We start from the raw sequence: 21,518 nt of genomic DNA, 5'->3' as shown, positions 1-21,518 counted from the left end.
AGACACACACACACCCCTATCCGGGTGGTGCACTGGGCTTGGTTGGAACTGAAATGGTGGCTAGAATTGAGCAAGGAGTGAGGGAAGGGCGGGCGGGCGGGCGAGCGGGTGGAACAAGGCATGACGGAACACATTCGTCTGTTTTGGAAGAGTGCTGAGTTGAGGACGGAAGCGGACTTTCCTTTTGGTGCAAGCAATGCTAATGCATGACGAGATTGACGACTGTTCCGAGTTGCGTGGGAAGGCCAAGATTTGATGCATTGTCGTACAGGAGAAGGAACATTAGTCGACACATTGTTAATGCATATGAATAGTGCAGAGATTGTGTATGATAAAGGAGCTGCCAAAATGTTGAAGCTGATATTAATTGGCCAAACGCGAAGCCTTTATCGATTTGGAGCCTTTAAGAAATTTGAAACTGCCCAATGTCACTCACAGCCTTCATTATAGCAATTACTTACTGCAGGTTTTGCCAAGCCTAGTTTGGTTCAATACATTCTTACAACATGAGCTATTTGGACTTTGTATAGTTAGTTAAATTCAAGATAGAATTGCCATGTATTTTGAAAAAAACAATTTTAAAATGAGAACATTATATGTACCCCACCAAAAAATACTTGTGGGAACCTTTAATCGAAAATTCATCTCCATTAACCGGTAATGTTTCAGTTAACATTACCTTCATGCGTCGTTGTTAGTCTAGTGAAATAATATTAACTGATGTGAATAAATCAGCCGATTAATTTTTTCAGGTCAAGTCAATTGCATTTTTGACCTAAAAACCTAATAGGGATCAAACTTGGCAATACTGAGACATGTTTTTTTAAAGCTCTTACCTCGCGTTAAAGACGTTAACGGTATGAAAATACACTAAGGAAAATGTTGAGCGAATGCTCATTCTGGGTAACGTCCAAGCCTTAAATCAGAGGTACGACCGATAAAAAACTCATTTCAGTATTTCCAACCAAGCCCAGTGCACCACCCGGATAGGGGTGTGTGTGTGTCTTTGTGGCACCCAAAAGGTCACCGCTAGTCGAAACTTTCCCTCGTTGTTGTACGTCTCGGGTCTGAATAATCCAGGAGAGGGGCCTAAGGGTGAGAGACGAGCTCACCGGTTCGAGGTTCAGGCAGAATGCATAATACATTCACAAGGTGGAAAGCAACTCTCATTGTCTAGCCACCATTCAGTTCCAACCAAGCCCAGTGCACCACCCGGATAGGGGTGTGTGTGTGTCTTTGTGGCACCCAAAAGGTCACCGCTAGTCGAAACTTTCCCTCGTTGTTGTACGTCTCGGGTCTGAATAATCCAGGAGAGGGGACTAAGGGTGAGAGACGAGCTCACCGGTTCGAGGTTCAGGCAGAATGCATAATACATTCACAAGGTGGAAAGCAACTCTCATTGTTTAGCCGACTTTTCCGGCAATTGTCAGTTTGACACACTAGGGAGGCATTGGAACAACGTGCTGATCCCATATCACTGGCCATCAACCTCAGAGTGAAAGTTGGTGTGATCTCCGATTCCTGAAGCTTTTGAAACCGGCTGAAATTTGATCCACGTGAAAGCCAAGTGCTCGTCCTCGTGCTGAACGGCGACGTTGATTTCCAACGAGGGCAATTTATTGACGAAACAAGTGGAAGTCGTCCATCCACTACCGCCACCACGTCCTCCACCACGGTCATCATCTTCCAGCGTTTCGTCTCTCTGAATTGTAAGCAAATTGTTCTTCTCCCTTCTCTCTTGGAAGATTCTTGATAGTACAGCAGTACAGCAGTTAAACTGGAAACTTTGAGTTGTTCACTCAAGTTAAGAGAGCATATGCGAAACAGATCTCCCTTTCTCGACATTCCCCAAGTACTCTCTGTTCTCTGTTCAGTAACTTCGGACAACTGCATCATCTCCAAATAGTTTGTTAGCTTCAGATTCAGTTTCAGTTTCAGCATGCCGGACGTGATCAACGATGTCAAGTTGGACTTCAAGGATGTCCTCTTGCGACCCAAGCGAAGTGCCCTGAAAAGCCGGGCTGATGTGAGTAATCACCTTATGCTTCCACGCAATACTCAATCATGGACTCCATTTTGCCTTTTGTTCATACATTCAGGTCGACCTGAAGAGGAAAATGACCTTCCATCACTCGAAAAAGGTTCATGAAGGCGTTCCTATCATCGCCTCGAACATGGACACGGTTGGCACCTTCGAGATGGCTAAAGCTTTGGCTGCTGTAAGTGACGTGGATAATCAGATTAAAAAAAGACCTTTTCCATGTCTTCTGTGTCTTCATAGTCGTGTGTCTCATTTGTTCCAGCATGGTTGCCACACCTGTATTCACAAGTACTATTCTTTGGAAGAATGGCAGCAGTTTGCTCGCGAGTCCCCGGAGACCCTGCCGTTTACAGCCTGCAGTTCTGGGACTGGAGCAGGGGACTATGAGCTGTTGTGCCAAGTCCTCGAGGCTATCCCAGAAATCAACTTTGTTTGCTTGGATGTAGCCAACGGCTATTCTGAGCATTTCGTGGATTATGTGAGGAAAGTTCGAGCAGCTTTCCCATCTCATACCATCATGGTGAGTCCCAGTTATACAGCGCACATGATGCACATCACATCTGGTTGGGGTTCCTTGGCAGCCAGGAAAAGTGCTGAACTTCAGAGGAAGCTCTCATATGGAACTAATTCAATTGCGAGAAAGATAAATAAGCTTGAGTGCTCTCCGTTTGAATTGAATTTCAGGCGGGCAATGTTGTCACCGGTGAGATGACAGAGGCTCTCATTTTTGCTGGAGCGGATATCGTCAAAGTCGGCATTGGACCAGGATCGGTTTGCACGACCCGCAAGAAAACTGGAGTTGGATATCCGCAACTCTCAGCTGTTTTGGAATGCGCTGACAGCGCCCATGGACTAAATGCCCACATCATTTCGGTATGGTCAACAAGTCCACCAAGAACATTTGCAGGCTGATTTATAACTTCGTTACTTGAATCAATTCTGGTAGGATGGAGGATGCACTTGCCCCGGCGACGTGGCCAAAGCCATTGGAGCTGGTGCCGACTTCGTTATGTTGGGTGGAATGCTGGCCGGTCACGATCAAGCTGGAGGAGAAGTCATCGAGAAGGATGGAAAGAAAAGGAAACTTTTTTACGGAATGTCATCATCGACGGCCATGCTAAAGCATAAAGGAGGCGTAGCGGAGTACAGGTGAGCCTAAAAGGGTCAATTGGTTAATTTCTTGACAACACATGTCATCTTCAAACGATTTGGTCATTAGAGCTTCCGAGGGAAAGACCGTGGAGGTTCCTTACCGGGGGGACGTCAACGACACCATGCTCGACGTCTTGGGCGGACTTCGATCCGCTTGCACCTACGTAGGAGCTGGAAAGGTGAAAGAAATGCCGAAGAGAACGACTTTTATCAGAGTGACACAGCAACTGAATGAGGTCTTCAGCAACATCTAGTTTGGAGGCAAAGTTGAAGCAGTCTCTTTGATTTGACTTAGTCTGACATGACAATTTGATTCGCTCAAATAAAGCAACCCGCTATGAATGATATACTGTAAGCATTTCAAATTTGATTCAGAACGTTTGTTGGAAGTCGGATGCATCTAACTTTCAAGTGTTTGCGTTTAGTTCCATCTGTTCCATCTGTTATGACAATCATATCAGTATCACTTAAAAAAATGGGGTAGACAATTAAGTTGACAAAAAAGTTCGAAAAAAGTCAATCAGTATGGGAAAAATCGTGAATTTTTCATACATTGTCTTTTATGCGCAAGCAAAAGATGAGATCAATCCCGGCATTGCATTTTGAGGGCAAGATAATTCATTAAGACAAGTTTGACAATTATGAAAAGCCGAGAGGTCTTAAAGGCATCATCATAAAGTACGCACTTGGTTCTCTTTAGGTACTCTTCTGTTTGAGTCATTTTGCCGTTTAATTTTAGATTTATTGCCTTCTTTATTTTACGGACTTCCTTACCGCTGCTGGAAATGGAATCGCCGGCAGTTAAAAACGGAAAAACGCATTCTTTTTTTTTGGTTTGGTTTTATGGCCTTTCTATCATTTAATTCCGCTACAAGGAGTGCAATCCCTCGTAAAATTAAAATGAAAAGTTATATTTCGTCTATTTATTACCTTTTAATCTTTATATGATATTTGGTCTACCAACAAACTTGAGTTGGCAAACCGGGCTAGTCCTTGAATGCAGGGTTGATTTGGTCCTAGTCAACTTGAAAGGTGCTACCGGATCAACAAGGCCTACGTATTCCCCACGAATATTAGAGGGAAACAAATTAAACAATGAAGGAGCCCGAGAAAGTAGAGAAGGGGACTTCATTGTTCGAACCATCCAGGATTTTCGAGGACTTGAAGGTGCTCTCAAAATGCACATTAAGCCTCTATGGTCGCTAGAATTGACCCAAAAACTTTGGTTGGGACAAAGCTCATGGATGCTTTTCAAAACGTGCAGTATCATATGCCTCTCATATCTTCCTTGAATACTGCACAATCCCAACCTTTACAACCTCTCTCGATGCTAGAGCTCTCTCATATCTTGAACATTTCTGGTAAAACATCTATGGACCTGTTCGACCCTTTGGGGCACGGGGAGGGACTTCTTCGGTCCCTGAACTCCAGGCAACAAGAGTATTCAGGGTGCAAGGCATGGTGCGTTACACTTTCAAAGATTTTAAAGTTGTTGGCCCATTCCGACCTCGTTTTGGATAAATGATTAAAACACATATGTAGGTTAAATTGAATAGATTATATGATGCACGTCCCAATCTATCCACAACTCGAGTTTTATTGTGATTGGTTGAACATTTTATAGGCTGGATCAATCCTTAGATTATCATGAAACTGTAACGTCGCATACCACGTGCCCTGTAGACAGATATCGCACGAAGCCCGTTCTCCATCGTCTGGTTATATCGAAGATTCCGTACGGCCTTCTGCTCTATGGTGACGTCATGGTCTCGTAAGAGGATCCTCACAATATACAAACGAACGAAAACCAGATGATACTTTACACGTGTATCTGAATAATGCTAGGTATCTGTTTCAAGGATCAAATAAGCAGCGCCGTACTTCTGGAAAAAAGTGACTTGCTCTCCGTTAACCAATTGCTAGTCAAGGCCATCATTATAGAAGCCTGGAATATGCTCTGGTGAGGGGATGATGCCCTTGCCGATCTTCTCTATATGCCCGTTGGTCGCGCAATAGAAGTGAACCGTATGGTGAGGGCGGCAATGAATGGCTAATACTGTACATTTGAACCCTTTCTAGCCTCACCCAATACGAGCTCTCTCTCTCATACCTTCGATGTTCCTGTTAAAACATCTTTGGACCTGCTCGAACTTTTGCAAACCAACTTGCTGAATAAATTGGAGCTCAAATGGGTGAAGCATATTCAAATGTTAACAATGTGATACAATCTCTGGACTTATATATGGACCAATATATCTATCCACTCGTTTGAAAAGCTTTACCCACCTTCAACTGGATATGCTCATCGAACTTTCCATTTTTTGGAGGACTACGCCTAAATTCTTCATGGGCGAGACCTGCTCAATATATTTTCCTGTGGCAATTTTCTTTCCCAGTTGTTAAGTGCGACAAAACAGCGAGGGATGTGTGGGATTGAACGAGCTATCTCGGAGGGGGTTGTGTATGGATGGATAGGCCTTCTCACATACTGATTTAATGACATGTAATCGGTCACCATGCTTAAGGATACCTTTTCCGTTTGGTTTTGGATACAAAAAAATCACGACTAGTCCATGGCGTTGGCCATGTGACAAATTAGATCATACCCGCAGAGCATGGGTTCTCAAAGTCGTCCTTTGCAACAATCACAAAAGCAAAGGGATTCTCCGTGCAACCAAAACATGTTTGGGACAATATTCAAAACAGCCTTGAAGTAAGTATTCATGGAGTGCCCCTTCATATGTGGCAATGTCTGTCTCATTGAAAAAAAGGTTAAATTGCTCATTAATTGGTTGGACCGCACCATGTGCGAGATTGTCTGAAAATAATGGAATTGGTTGTATTTGAACCATTGGCTTAGGAAATTTATGTGGTATGATTTTCAAATCGACAAGATTAAACCTTTAGACCTTTGCAGGGCAGGAGTGACCAAAGCAGTCGTTGAAGTCTCTTGACCCTCGACATGGAGCGACAAATCTACCAAGCCGAAGCAATGCATTTCCGTACCTTTTGCGTACCATATCCCTACGTGATTGTGGTTAATGAGTATGACGTTTTACTTTATCAGATTCTCAGCGATCATTAGAGCTATGGCCCCTGTGTGTCTGGTAACGCCTGTGCAGGAAATATAGTGCCTCTTTTTGAGATCATCCTTGTGGTACAAGTTAATGAGTGGTATACTCAGAGAGTTAGGGCGGCTTTACACTGCGATGGAAAACCAGGATTGAATCCGGTTTGAGGATGGAAGTAATACTAGTGCTGGGGCGAGTTTTTCGCAATATGAGTCTTTTTGTTCGACTTCAGATAAGTGAAAGACTGAAGTCGCTCAAGCACTAGTCCTACTTCAATCTTCAAAACGAATTCAATCTCGGTTATCCATCCTAGTGTAAAGCCGCCCTTAGGGAAAGAAAGAGCGTTGATCAAAATTACCGAACATAACACCTCTTGACCTCTTGGTAATGGGATTGAGATTTCATCAGCGGCGGAGATTACGAGCGGGAAGGTCCGAGAGAGTGATAATCAATTAACTTGGAGTTGAAGTCGCAAATAAAAATCCGATAATGAATCACCTTGTTGTTATTGATTTCAGAAAAACCCGGAAGGGAGGACCGGTACTCATTGCAAACATATCATCTGTAAGATATCCACACAACCTTTAAGAGATAACGAATCTTGAGCCTTCAACCACACACTCTGCTGAAGTTTGAGGACGAGAGAGACTTTTATTAACCCCATTGTTCCACGAATGGTAAATCTGTCATTCAATTGGTCGTGGAATAGAGTTCAAACCTCTCGCGCCACGCACTGAATTCAGACAGACTGTTATCTGTCTTAAACGTACTATCAGTTCCTGTTGTTTACCCTCAAGGAGTTGGATGGCGAATGACTTGTATCGTTTATATAAAAAATGACTAGCACAACTTAGATGAGGTTGAACATATCATCACTTCATAACAGCTTCCATCGAAAGTGTCTCTGGGCGTAGTGCGTCAATGATCTGAGGGGAACGCCTTTAAGTGGGGTTAGTCAAAATAACTCAAACGCATCACAATTCAATGAACAGGAATCGGCTCAATTGGCCACCATATTTCGTGTTTAGGGAAAAGGAAGTCTATTGCCAAGAATTGCAATCATTTCTACAAGGATAGTTTGAGGAAGAGCATACAATGACAGAGTTTCAGGCGTTTGATCAAGGTTGAAGCCATGACAAACGGAGGCCGCACTGAAACGCAAGGATTGTTGTGTCTCCTGCTTACTGGGACATAGAAACAAGAAAAGGGGAGGAAGTCAGTGCAACTGTTTGGGAGGTCACTAGAAGTTGACCTTGTGATGTGCGTTTTGAGAGCACCTTCAAACCCTCGCGAATCCAGACTAGTTCGAACGATGAAGTTCGCATGAAGTATAGATTTCTAGACACTGGATGTCGGACGACCGACCACTCGGCTGGTAAAACAATACAATGAATGGTCTCCCGGAAATTGATCACAAACCGGTTTATTGTACTGTTTAGCCAACCGAGTGGTCGGTCATCCAACCTCCAGTGTCTAGAAATCTATGGGTGAAGCCAGACAGAGTCGTCTTCTCTAATTGGTTGGTAGATCAGATATTACATGAAATGAAAGCTAAATACCTTTCTCAAGGAAACTTTTAAACGCTAACCAGACCCACAGTCGTAGAACCAATCTGATACGGACTATGAAACTGCATATCGGAATTATATACCTTACGATGTTATGGTTAGCTTCGCTGGCAGGGCGAGGTTCACCCTTCCGACCCCAGCACCCGAAATACAAAAAAGTTAATTAAAAACAAGATATATAACTGCTAAATATTGAACTACTGCGGATCCCATTCCCATTACCTGAAAAAAACAGTGGTCAATATGTTTACCACCACTATCTATGAGCAGAGTGTTTAATGGCGTCGACCCAAAGGTCATTGAATGGAATTCAATTCCATATTACTCTCAGCAACCCAAGACCTCTACCAGGCTACCGGAATCTTGACAATTCCTACCACACACTAATTTTGTATCACCTCCATAAGAATAGATACTAACTTTACTATTGAGCCTCTGAAGTGGAGCAATGAAGATGATAAAAAGGAGAGGACCTAAAATGAAGCCCTGAAAAACACCGGACTTGACATCATGCATGTCACCAAAGGATCCCTTGACCAATTTCTTCTTGAAACAATCGAAACTTCTTAACCATTTTTCATAATAGCTTGAACATTTTTCTCGTTAGTTATACCAAATACCATCATATTTGGTGTATTTAATCTAAAAATGGGTTTTTGGGAGGACACTAATTTGATGTTAAATTGCAATTCCCCAAGACTCTTATGCTTTCAACAGTGTTGTTTTGGAAGCTGAACCTAATCCAGGGCCAATTGGCAAGGGGTCTGGTACAAAGAACACCAAAGAACAGAAGATGCCCGACGGAAAAATATGATTCGAGTGGTTAGTCATTTCCGTCGTATGGCACACTGATGTCAAAACATTAAAATACCATAGAAAGTCGGTCAACGTGCCAGTTACTACACGGTGACATGAATTGTTCTTTCAAATAAAATAACTCCGACCGGATTTTTCACACCATCAATGCCACCCCAAACCCGAAAACATTCATGTATTATCATCTCTATTCTTCATGCGATCGAAGCGAATCCTCTCTACCTCCCCTACTATTTTTCGTAGAGCCTCCCCTCGATGCAAAAGGATGAACAAAGGAACAGGATTTCAAGATGCCAAGCCCAGAGGGGAGGAGGTGGAGGAGGATAAGGAGGAGGAGGAGGATCGACGACGCTGAAGCAAGGAGAGCATTACTTCGATAGGGCATAGAGTATAGGACTAAGGAATACGCTGTCCATGAAAGGCAGTCGAATACCAGAGGAGGCGGAGGCAGGAGAACCGGTCCTTCGAGAAAGGAATGTAGATTGCGAGCACCGAGTAAAAAGTAGATCCAGTTAGTAGGCCTTGTTTCTCCAAACCTGACGCACTATTTTCCTATAAGCTAAGCTAACGGGTTGGATATGATTTGATAAACAATTGCTGTTGATCTTGGAACGGATTTAGAATTCAGAGAGAAATTTGAGTCAGGCATTTCGGGCGGAGGATTTTGTCTGAAACCGTCCTTTTGGGCTGGGCGGAGAAGCGTCGGCGGAGCCAGACATTCATTCGGACGCCCAACCTGACACAGCGTGATGGCTGGTCACGAACCCAGAAGATCAGCTTCAACGATGATTCCAGTACGAAAAATCTTCTTGCATTATTCGACCTCATTGGACAACCCAAATATAGTAAGTATTCATTTGAGTTTGATACTTACCTGACTTATGGTACTTTTTTCCTCTGTGGGTTCCGAATCTAAGATGGGCAATATTCCGTTGGGACATGACAAAAGACCGAGTGTGAGCGTCACGCTTAGCATCGCCCGCCTTCGTTAAGAGACCAGTCCGCCCTCTTTGTCCAAAATCCAGCCTCTTTTGATGCCATCGACTCTACTTTTCCGCTGGGTCTCGCCTCCTCTTTTCCCCTCTCTCCTCCTCCTCCTCCTTCTCCTCCTCTTTCCGTCTTCTTGAGCTGTAAGCCCAGCCGTCCCTTTTTCAACCTCAACAACAAGAACAACAACAACAACAATAACAACACCCAATCCGGCTGAAAACAATCCGAATACCAGCTTCAACCATAACCGCCCGCTATCTCGGCCATTGAACCGCATTGACGTGGGCTGTGGCCCGCACTGACCGGACCACAATGAAGCGGAACGCCCGTTCTGCCCGTTGCCACTACTTCCATTGCCCTCTTGCATGTCCGGACATGGGCCGACCCGTTATCCATGGCGAAACCGGTAAGTGACGCCAGCGGCTCAGCTCAAAATGAATACGACACATATTGAAGTTTTATTTCGCTTGACTGGGCGTGCTTTCAGACTGGCCATAATCCGGCGGACCCTCTAAAGCTGTTGGCCGCCACTTGCACGAAAATTGACCGCCAAGTGGGTCGCGGGTCGTCCTCCTTGTCTTTGGCCGAATCCTGGGTGGCTCGATCCTACGGTTTCCCACGTCCACAGGTAAAACTCATGAGCCAGGTCGTACCTTTTCAGCCTGTTTCAATTGAGGCCCACCCGGAATATTGGCCCGCGTCACGCGGGTCAAGCTCAGAGCCTCTCCGTTTGGTATTTGGTCTCAATTGTCCATCTCTTTACTCACCGGACAGCTCGACCAATTTACCGTGCCTCGCTTTTCGGGTCGTTTTTTATGGTAGGCTTATCTCTTAAGAAAAGACCGTGTCATTTCGGGTGATGAAAGAGCCAGAGTCGAGCACATGTCCAGCATGAGCTGAAATCTGCCGTCTTGGCACGTGGCGAGAGATAGCCCGGAGATTGTCCGAACCAAGATTGTGAATTGAAAGAGCGGGGCGATTATTATGGCTTTTTGTAATTTCAATGAAGGACACAACCCAGACCGGTGGTGTGCCCATGTATGATTGAGGCTGAAATGATGCTCAATGTCCGTTGACTTTTCTAAGAATAGTAAACCGATCACGGCCCCAGCGATGAGTGTTGAGGTGTAATAGTATGTCTCAGGCAAAGTGTGAAGTGAGCCTACATCGGCGATGCCGTGTTCCCATCGTTAGGTCCAACCAATCTTCTCTTTTTTCCACGCATACCTCTGACCCAGGCTCCCAAGTTTTGTACCCGGATCAGCCACTCATTCCCAGGAAATCATGCATAAAAAAGTAATAATATATTTTCCTGGGCGAACTCTTGGACTGGAATTTAGGTGTTCACGTTCTTTATTCAAATGCTTCATCTTTCAGGTGAACTCGAGCTCAACCTCGTCTTCAGGCTCCATCCCTCAACCAGTCCAATATCAATACACTATGCCTGTTCAACAACAGCCACAGCAATCCCAAGGGATACCTGCTCAGGCTCAACAACAACAACAACAACAACAACAGCAGCAGCAGCAACAGCAACTCCAGCTACCCACCCAACCGCATCCGCCGCAACCGGCCCTTCAACCTGCTCAGTTTCAGCAGCTTCAAGCGGCCCAGCTTCAGCAAGCCGGAGCTCATCCGCAAATACAGCCTCAAACTCTGGCCGGTTTGGGCCAACCACCTCAAATGATGGGGCATCAAATGTTGAGATTTGCCAATGCTGGACAAGCACCCGTTCAACAATTTATGGGTTTCCCTGGTGCCCAACTGTCTGGACTCCAAGGCATTCCGGGAATGCAAGGCATCCAGATTCAGGGCTTACCGGCGGGTATGCACCCTGGCCAGCAAATTATTTCGTTGGCTCAGAGTCAGGGTTTAAAATCTCAAGGCATTACCTCGCTAGTGAATAGCAGTACCTCTCAGACCTCCGGAGCCTCCACTAATGTCACTCAGACCACCATGTCCCCGGCTATGACGGCGGGTGGGCTGCCAGGACAGGCCATGCCTGGCCAACAAGTAATTCAGATTCCTCAAGCTTTCCAGCAAATGGTGTCCATGCAAGTGCCAGTGTCACAAAATGGGCAAACCGTTTATCAAACCGTTCAAGTACCTGTGCAAAATATGGGAGCCACCACGGCTCTTATTCCCCAAGTAGTGCAAACATCAGCTGGACAGCAAGTAATCATGCAGCAAGTGATTCAGCCTCAGATGCAACCACAGTTCGCCCAAATTGTCACGCCCAACGGACAAATTCAGCATGTGCAAGTTCTTGGTGGGCTACCAGGTCAAATGATGGGCGGCTTTCAAAATATTGGTTCGATTCCTGCAATGGGCGGGATGCCGATGCAAGTTCAACAACTTGGTGGGGGTCTAGTCCAGTCCCAAGCCAATGGGGGCGCAGCTGTAACGTCAACCACATTTGCCACAGGAACAACAACCGCCTCCTCCGCAGCCGCTTCTTCCAATCCGTCAATGGCCACAACGGCTCCGTCATCCTTGGCGCCATTACAGCCCAAGATCGAACCGAAGGTCGAATATGACCAATCATCGTCAGATGAGGCTGACACATCCAGCTCTGATGTCAAATCGACCGGAAACGAGCCATCCTCGTCCTCTCAAGGTTCGAGTGCGGCCAACCCACTTTCATTCCAATTTGGTGGGGCTCATGGTGTTCCTGTCATGGCCAATGGTGGGCAGCAAGTTATGATGACGGCCAATGGGCAACAGGTTATAGTTCAACAACCCTCAGTAGCTCAACAGGCCCAGGTTTTGTCCATACGCACTCCGAACGGGCAAGTTGTCCAGGTAAGGAGGCAATTCCATCACGGTTGCCGTTAAAAAGAATCATAAATACAAATTTCTCCATATCCGTTTCCAGATTCCAACTAGTGGGGTTTCTCAAGCCGAATCAGGTACCCCATCTGGGATCACGCAAGCCATATCGCTACCACAAGTTCCATCTAGTAGTGGCAATTTCATCAACATCCCGGGGATCGGACAGGTTCAGGTTATAAATGCGGCAGGCTTGCAACAAGTGGGTGGTGGTTCGGCCGCATTCCAGCTTCCTAATAATAGTCTCCAGGGCCTGACCCCTCCCGGTGGTGGCCCTCAAGTGATCTCGCCAGGCCAAGTCGCAATGGTCGGCCAACCAGGGCTAGCGCAAGGTGGAACTCCTATTTCCATGGCTGCCCAACCAATGCAACAAGCGCTGCAACAAGATCCTAATGATCCCAACAAATGGCATGTGGTGCAAGTTGCTGCCAATCCTGGCCAAGTCTCCATAGCTTCCGCGCAAGTCGTAAGCACGGCTTCTAGTGCCACGGTAGACCCTCCAGCCAACGCACCAGGGCCCTCCAATGGTCCTCCCCCTCCGAAGACTCGTCTTCGTAGAGTTGCATGTACCTGTCCCAACTGCAAAGATGGAGACCGAAGTCGCTCCAAGTATGTTCGATATCGCTTCCTTGTTTCAGTACCATGTTAACTCTAATGATTATTTGTAGGAACCCAGATGGGAAACCTCGGAAGAAGCAACATATCTGTCATATTCCTGGATGTAATAAGGTCTACGGAAAGACTTCTCACCTACGGGCTCATTTACGATGGCATAGCGGAGAACGACCATTCGTGTGCAATTGGCTATTCTGCGGGAAACGCTTCACCCGATCCGATGAGCTCCAGCGTCACCGCCGTACACATACAGGAGAAAAACGATTCCAATGCCCAGAGTGCCATAAGAAGTTCATGAGGTCTGACCATCTCTCCAAGCACGTTCGCACTCATCAAAAGGGAATCCGATTAGATTTTGACGAAATGTCTGGCGTCACCGAACCTGATCAATCCCATATGGGTATGGGCGAGCCTGGGGAGCTCCAAATTGGCTTAGGGGTCGATGAAGAGGAAGATGATGACGATGATGAGTACGAGTCCGGATCTGATATTAGTGACTCGGAAATTGCGTCGTCCTCAGTTGGACCCGCTCAACAAATTCATTCATTGGCTTCGTTTTAACTCACGCAACCAATAATTACGCCCGGAACGCAGTTCAAAAAATCCTATCCTTGCATAGGAGTCACTATTTTGAAATAAATGAATCAAAAGGTATTTTTTTGGTCCATTTCGAGAGGCCAAATGTGAAAGCCACCAAAAATGAATAAAAAATAGATCAATGAACGAGTGAAAATTTGGTTTTTTTTTTATGTTTCATAAATCTGATCACTCGTAGAGCGGTTCTCTTTTTGGTTGGATGGTTCTCCTTAAACAGACCCTTCAAGGCATTGGAATTATCACCCAAAATGGAATCTGTCTTAGGTAAAGTAGTGGTATTGTTGTTTAAAGATTTCATTGAAGACCAGGAGTATGAACATTACTTTCTAAGGCTGACCAAACAACTCGACCCAGCGGACAACTTTACCGGGTGCAAAAAAATCTAGGCACGAAATAATCAATGTTTCTGAAGCAGCAAATAATTCATCAACAAAAATAGCTGAAAATGTTATTAAACATCATTTAAAACACGTTAAGAACGAAAATTTGAAAGACACATTCTGCAAATATTTTGAAAGAACTGCTATTTACGAGTTTTGGCATCCTGAAGACAATACAGGCAACAGATAGTTTTGTGACTTAGGTTTTAGGTATATGACCGTGTTGAATCTGAGTAAAAAGTGCATTTTTGACAGACTAAAAGTAAGGTAAAAAAGCGACTCAGATGAAACTTGAGGTGCTTTCGCAATCCTAGGGGACAATGCGCATTGCCAGAGATTCAATTCCATACGAGAACCGTTTTAGTTCATTCAGAGTAAAGCTCACCAATGGAACAACTAGTCAACTAGTGTTGCCCCAAGGGTTGAACCCTTTCACTTCACTAACCAATTTGGCAATAAATGAGCGAGAAGCGAGTAACTTCATTCTTATTCGCTCACACTTACGTATATGTATGCAGTACGCACATGCAATAGAACATAAAATGCATTCAACGGTTGGAAACATACAGTAGCAGTAGTAGTAGTAGTAGTAGTAGTAACATGCGTGAAACCACGTATGCTCTTTTCTTGCCCCGTGGCAATTATGTGTTTTTGGACCATTGTATTGAACCACCAGACGTTGTAATGATCCCAGTTCCCCCCACCTCTGTCTCTCTGTCAGAAAAGCCATTTTTCACAACCTCTATTTTGACTGGTTTGCCGCGGGAGTTCATGTACTGACGATTGTCTGCTTGTAATATGAATGATGCATTTAGCTCTCTAGCCATTAAAGAACAATAATTTGTCGAACCGCTTCGTTCTCCTTGGTAGGATCTATGAAAGCGCCAATTCGTTTCTCTTTCTTAGTCATAAAAAAGGATCGACTGATTTTGGAACTACCTTTGAATCGATGGAACAGGGGATAATTGAACAACATCTGTACTTGAATATCTACCAAGGCAACCAAATCTTTCTTGCTTGTCAAATCATTCGCGAAGGGTGCTAACCCAGCTCAAAATGGGTGCAGGCTGCGTCCATTGTCTGGTTATGCCAGTCTTTAGTCACAGTGGCTAGTTTTCTTTGGTCTTACAAAACCAATCAAGTTTCGGTTGGTTTTCCCATTTGGGCAGATGTTGGCTCGCTCATCATAACCAATCTGCCAAAATATTATCGCTCGTCGTTGTCATATTTTGCTATCCTCAACGCCAGGTTTCCATAAAACGGGGCGAGGATATCGTTTGACAGGACTCATTGTGTTTATGCTCAATATTCTCCAAGCAAAAAATGGCGACACAAAGGAAAATGCAAACATGTGGTTTTTCCCTAAGAAAATTGATACCTTCTCCTTGGGCTGAGCGCTTAATGCAGAGAGGATCCAGTTCTTGTTTCTTACTTTGTCAGACAACTTTGTCTTGGATCGGACACTTCATCTTGACACAAAAGAAAAGGTATAAAACACAGGTTCAAAACTAGAGTAGTCCAAATTTGGCCATTTCGAAGGTGCCAGACAATTCATGAGTGTTTATTCTCGAAACAGTGGATGGGAAAGGCAGCAAATTGGAGAGGTTAAATCTGAGAGGTGTCGAATTGGTTGGGATTGTCTTGGAGTTGATTGTTGTCTCTTTCGAGTTGGTTTGAATCGTTGCTGTGTTAATTGACGAGGCGAAGTGTTTCCAGTGGTGGCAAAATGATTTATATCCGTTGTATGCATTCCCGTGATCCTACATATACGTACGTGGTGTCTGAAGTAGCAGTCTCCCATATCGTTCGTTGTCTTTTGATAAATCGCCCCTTTTTCCGTTGCGGGTGCAATGAAACGGCATGGCAAGGACGTGATAAACTTGCATAGATCTCTCAACTCTTTTAAAGTCGGAATGTGTCTTTAGATGGAGCTTAAAGTCAATCACAAAACATCTGTGGGTTTTAGGAACGTGACCAAATGAATGAACACATTTGTACGTTTGTACTGCAGTCGCTAAGCTCCAGAATGAAGATGTTACTCTGAATTGAGAATTGAGAAAGGGAGGGGAGAGGGGTGAGAGACGAAATGGAAAAGGATGAAGCTCTGTTTTTTAAGAAGGCACAGACAGGAATGTGGAAGTGGGATTGAAATGTTTGGAATGAAAAGCCTCATTTTTTCATCCAAATCAAGCGGAGCTGTCGAGCGATAAACTTAGGGGCGACATTGACAGAAATGTTTCCAATTCAAGGGATCCACCATGAAATCCACTATTTCAAACAAATTGACAAGAGACATCATTACGACAGAGGCTAACTTTTTTAGAAGGTACTACTATCACCACTTCGTTTCATCATGAACAACTCGAGCTGACAACTGAATCGTTTAGCACGTAGATCTTCATAAAAAAAAAAATGGAAAGACCGTTATTTCAGCGGTCTCCAGCAACTCAAATCCTATCTCATTTGATCATTTGACTTCTCGCCACCAAAGAAGAAGCAAACAAACTCGTCTTGCCTTTGCCACCAAATTTGGCAATGGTCGTAAAATTCAAGGTTGAGGTCTCGTGGCCCATTGGCAAGAAAATGCCCTAAATTCCGGACAATGGGCCAACAATTGACTTGTTCATTCAGGGACGGGGCCTCACGAGCATAAGCTTTAATGTATGTATGTAAAAACGATGAGGAGGGGGCTTCTCCAATTCCCACTCCAAGATGAGGTTTAATACGATCATCCACATCCAAGTATGTGAATTGTGAACACTGCAGGGGATGGGAGAAAAAAAATCCAAGTGAGTGAAGGGGGAGGCCAGGAACGAAGGAAGGGGAGGAGGCGTGATTCTTTGGTCGACATTGTCAATTGGACAAGAAGATGGCGGGAAGTGTCAAATTAACAAGAATCTCGTCTTCCTCGGGCGATATGATAACTGCTCGGCCTTATGAATTCATGACGAGTTGAACATCCCTAACATGTTACCTTGTGCCACCTAATTAAGCATTCATCCACCGTAGCTGACAATGCAATATGAGACGGGCAAATATTTTGCATAAGTAATTTGCCGTTCTTCATGGCCTGAGCTGTTGAGCACCCGCCAAACGAGCGGAGGACATTCCACCGGTGTTTGCAAAAGGAGCGAACCAAGAACGAGGGAAGCTTTGAAGATGCTCGTCGTTTGTTCATTCACACATTCCCGAGTTTATTGAAGACAGTCCAATAAGTTCAAGTCCTGTCAGACCTCCACTCTGTTCGTTGTTTCGAGATCCATTCATCATAGCTCATCAGAGAGGTGGCATTTTTAGAAACGACTCTTAAACACGAACACGTGGGACAAGTGCGAGGAAAGATTGGATCCTCACAGTGCGGTTGATTCGTGATTTGAGACCATGATGCCCAATCATTGAGTTGTAACTTCTTTTGTTGAGGCGTTTCCAAATCAGATATCTCTGACGTATAAATAAGCGACCCGCGAATCAATGTGTCCTCCAACGGAGCTATTATTTGATTTATTTTGAATGACGCATTGCTTTTCGTCGAGTCCAAGAAGGTCGCTCGTTCACTTTCTTGATCGATCCACAAATAAGTAGTTGAGTTCCATGAATTGGCCTCATAAATCATTGGCTTGCTTCCCGCCATAATGGTTTTCAAGCAGACAATCACCGCGAATGGCCTTGGCGGCCTTCAAAGGACGCCAATCTGGGATCATCTAGAGAGAAGCCGGCAACGCCAAGGGTATCAGCAACAACAACAGCGGTCGGTGATGGCCTCTTTGGCCTCAATTCCAACTTAGAGGGAAGGACCATGTCCCTCATGAACCCTTGCTTCAATGTAATTCTATTTTCTAGTACATGCCGATTGGACCTAACCACAGAATAGTTGGATACTCGACACAATGTGCTCGTATGAAAGGGTTCTCAAGCGCTTTGGGATGTTGCTAGGCCTCGTCTTTGGCTCATTGTTAATGAGGTCAGAGAGCCTTTCTCACGAGTGGCCTTCAAACGGCAAGTGGGACCCACATAACTCTAGATTTGGAAAGCATATGGTCAAGAGACGGTGGTCGGAAATCCATTGAATGTTTTGTTCCACTTGCCCTTCCTAGATTTGCTCCTGTGCCAACCAGTTGGCTAGTTTCGTTTCAGGATAAGAAAGAGGAGTGAGTCTCCATTCATCGGTTTGCTTGCCTACCTTGGATGAGTCTCTGTGGTGGGAACCAGGGAATTTGTTCACATTTGGGAGATAAGAGCTCTCTTTTGGTGGTAGGTGAATCTTCGGTCCCTCACTCGCTTCAAGGCAACCAAAAAGAGTTGGTGGGTGAATACGTAGTGGGTATGTCCTGAATTGCAAGATTGCATGACATGCACTGATTTAAGTGGCAACTATTACTCGACTCCATGTTTACCCCATGGGAAATGGAGCAACATTTCCAAGTCTTATCCACTCCACAAGTTTGACTTCCAACCTGTTTTAGGGCAATTGCAACTTTTAACATTGGTTTTTCCGGAGGCGTTGGCGACGTCGACAGTTGACATTCGATCGTTTCATCTGGAACTACTGCATCGGATATGATGTAGCTGCCAACGAATCAAATAGTATGCTAATTGAACTTTGTCCACTTTTCGATAACCCTTGCACCATTTTAGTTTTGAATGGTAAGGATATGCTTTCCATTTTGGAATAACACCAAGGACCTCCAGACAATAGAGGGTATTTCGAGTATAAAATATTCACCCTGTTCCTCGTCCATGCCTCTCGCAGTCCAGAACACAAAAGAATAAAACGGTTGTATGTAGTTTGCAGTTCTAAAGAAGCCAGATATCCAAACATTTCGATAATTCTGTCAACTGCAATCACTTAACGCTTGAATGCACGGTCCAAAAGTGGATTTTCCGTCCTATTTTGATCTGGATATCAAAACAGTTAGCCCCGTTTGAAAAAAAGGGACGCGTTAAAAAAAACGCTTCCTCAAAGAGTGGCGTGTCATGTCTTGCACTTGAGCTTTCAAAAGTGCTGCAGCCAAGTGATGGATCCCTCAAATGCATACACGTGTGTGTACCGTATACTACAGTATACTGTGCTTGTAGTTCGTGTACCGTATATGAATAGTTGAGTACTCAAACTCACGCCCCACGGCAGGAAGGAGCCAAAGCTTTCCGTAAAGATGATGAGCAGAACACCCCACTCCCCAAGGGATCATGCATGAGACAGTCGACGAGGTAGGTTGTTCTGATGAGCTTTCATCAATCAAAAGTTGACGCTCAGAGTGATATGAATTGAAAATGTTGAGACGAACGAGCATCCAACACATCCTCAGATCTAACCAGATCTAATGTCGAGCCGTTTCGTTGAATGGGGTTCGATTGTGAAATCCTGTTTGGGCTATTTGAAAACATGCGAGATTGGAAGACTCGTTCGATTTGAAAAGCAACGGCACCAAAATCAATGACTCGGTTGGTGGAAGACAACGTTCATGTTGTTATTGTTCTTTGGATGGCCACTCCATTCTGAAGATTCTTTGAAAGGTGGGGGAAGTGATTCAGCAAATTCAATTTAAACGCGAAATGCTCGAGAACAACACCAAAGTTCACCAACCGTATAGATGTGGTGTACACGCAATGTGTACCTGTATGTTCGTATTACAACACAGTTGCTCAACGATTTCTCTCCTCCGATATCAAAATCAAGCAGAGTGTTTTCAGGTCGTCTTTGTCCAGCAAAGCGACAATCCGAATTAGAATTTGATTGGGAGCTGGTAGATCACATTTCCATCGCCAACATTTGCGATCACATTTGAGCATAGCTGGATCAAGAAATGAACTCTCAATAAATGCTGCAGCTTAGTCCGTCACTCTCACTAACCAATCTAGGTCATCCATTCTGAACACAATCCAGAGACTAGTCCATTACAGCTAATTAGTTGGACTTGATATTTGGATCATGAATTTGCAAATAGTTTGCTTAGCGTCCGTTGCTTGTCCAGCCAAGTTCAAGCCGAAGAGGGGATGATTCAGCGAGTCGGAACAAAGCCTAAGATGACTGCTGCTTCCATTGCTACTGGTGCTTCCTAGTGACCAACCATATGATTCACAACACCCTCGATCTCCACCGTTCTTCAGTCACGTCTAATTTGAGACTCGAGATAAACACAATCTAGATTAAACCATCTTCACAAATCAAAACAATAGCTGGACCTGGACTCGACAATGAGAACCGGGCTAGCTCCCCGAGAACTAGAGGGATGAAACGAGTGAAGATATTACTACTATCTGGCATGGAGTGCCAGTTGAAGTTCTGATTTGTAGGAATGGATCCTGGAGCTGGCAATAATAACCTGAGTCTGTTGGATGCTCAGGAATGTAATTCATATTGGCCAAGCAATGCCTAGAGTGAGAAAGGTGGCGTGAAAAAGATTGAGCAGATTTATGGTTCATGAATGATGACCAAACGCGGCGATGCATTACCTATTATTCTCAGTTTGCGAATGAGTTGCATCCACTCACATCCCAAGGTTCATGCATGACACATGTCCATATTGGAAGTTCATATCGTTAGTGCGTAACCCGTTCGAAGCAACTCTCATCTGATACACAGAAAACTTGTATCATTAACATGGTCTCTGCAGGCCAGGGTCTTCTGCTGGTCTAGTGCTACATACAAGTTGCACTAACACAGCACAACGACTATTTACATCTTTTGTGGCTCTAAACCTCCCAAGTCCCCTTGACCCCTCATCCAAATGTGTACATAGCATCCCATTGGCATCATTATACAGAGACATCCCAGGAGGGCATTTTTTGGCACCAATGGTCGTGCTACTTAGCTTCCCAACTTCTCGGCCGGGAAACGATTGTCCACCAAGGGTCCTTCAAGGTCCAATAGACCGATCGCATCTCCAGTTGTCGTCGTTTCATCTGGGAAGCTCATCGGCAATGAGAATGTCAAGTGCTCCGGTTGAGGGTCCAGATGATCGAGATTTCCAACTCATTAGCTGTCCACTGTGCACTCAATACTACATACTCAGCCGCAGACGACTAGAAGATTCTCATGATGCCGGAGACAAACATCACTTATCAGATCCAAAGCAACGCAGGCAATGAATTGGACTTATTGGCCCAGAAAGAATTGAACAATGAGTAAAATGGTCCATGATACAAATCGCTGCAAGTACTCATAATGTTGACTGGACCATCGCCAGGACTGAAATACTACATACATAGTCTCTTTCGGTGTTGATCGGGATGAACGGATAAGAATAACTGAACATGTCGTATGACAGATATTCTTCCAGTGTCATAAGCGATGTTGTCGAGGGTGGACAATGATTGGGCTGCTTCAGCTTCAGTGTCGAGATCTTCTCCTTCTTTGACTACACGGTAATACTATGTAATGAAGTAAATCTTGCCGTTGAAAGGAGGGGGTGAGTCGAGGGGTTGAAAACGACAAATAAACAAAAGAAATGTTCTCAAC

The 21,518-nt window shown here is 44.6% G+C and overlaps 2 protein-coding genes across 3 annotated transcripts; both read left to right on the top strand.

Moving 5' to 3' along the window:
• Positions 1-1,254: 1,254 nt before the first annotated feature.
• LOC131885442 (GMP reductase 2-like) lies at positions 1,255-3,540 on the top strand. Its single transcript, XM_059233490.1, has 7 exons — positions 1,255-1,709; positions 1,933-2,026; positions 2,100-2,219; positions 2,304-2,561; positions 2,726-2,914; positions 2,988-3,190; positions 3,261-3,540. The coding sequence occupies exons 2-7, from the start codon at positions 1,940-1,942 to the stop codon at positions 3,445-3,447; spliced, it is 1,044 nt and encodes a 347-aa protein (XP_059089473.1). The 5' UTR covers positions 1,255-1,709; positions 1,933-1,939; the 3' UTR covers positions 3,448-3,540.
• A 6,053-nt stretch (positions 3,541-9,593) lies between these two features.
• On the top strand, positions 9,594-13,809 carry LOC131885161 (transcription factor Sp4-like). 2 transcript variants are annotated; one of them, XM_059233101.1, is made up of 5 exons: positions 9,594-10,044; positions 10,126-10,266; positions 11,016-12,440; positions 12,514-13,076; positions 13,136-13,809. In XM_059233101.1, exons 1-5 carry the CDS (start codon positions 10,033-10,035, stop codon positions 13,641-13,643), a joined length of 2,649 nt encoding a protein of 882 aa, XP_059089084.1. In that variant the 5' UTR covers positions 9,594-10,032; the 3' UTR covers positions 13,644-13,809. The 2 variants fall into 2 exon arrangements, with proteins under 2 accessions (XP_059089084.1, XP_059089085.1); XM_059233102.1 differs by lacking the exon at positions 9,594-10,044 and adding an exon at positions 10,877-10,934 and having other exon boundaries at positions 10,129-10,266.
• Positions 13,810-21,518: the final 7,709 nt, after the last annotated feature.

The sequence above is a fragment of the Tigriopus californicus genome, chromosome 8 (genome assembly GCF_007210705.1).
Source record: "Tigriopus californicus strain San Diego chromosome 8, Tcal_SD_v2.1, whole genome shotgun sequence".
In the NCBI taxonomy this organism is placed as follows: Eukaryota; Metazoa; Arthropoda; class Copepoda; order Harpacticoida; family Harpacticidae; genus Tigriopus; species Tigriopus californicus.
The sequence above is the reverse complement of the archived record's forward strand: the minus strand, read 5'-3'. Positions and strand labels throughout refer to the sequence as shown.

Excerpts from the sequence above, each read along its gene's own strand:
- LOC131885161 (XM_059233101.1), top strand. Across the intron at positions 12,441-12,513 it reads CGAACGGGCAAGTTGTCCAG|ATTCCAACTAGTGGGGTTTC; the intron begins GTAAGGAGGCAA and ends ATCCGTTTCCAG. Across the intron at positions 13,077-13,135 it reads GGAGACCGAAGTCGCTCCAA|GAACCCAGATGGGAAACCTC; the intron begins GTATGTTCGATA and ends GATTATTTGTAG.
- LOC131885442 (XM_059233490.1), top strand. The coding sequence starts at position 1,940 with ATGCCGGACGTGATCAACGATGTCAAGTTGGACTTCAAGGATGTCCTC. Across the intron at positions 2,027-2,099 it reads CCCTGAAAAGCCGGGCTGAT|GTCGACCTGAAGAGGAAAAT; the intron begins GTGAGTAATCAC and ends TCATACATTCAG. Across the intron at positions 2,915-2,987 it reads TAAATGCCCACATCATTTCG|GATGGAGGATGCACTTGCCC; the intron begins GTATGGTCAACA and ends CAATTCTGGTAG.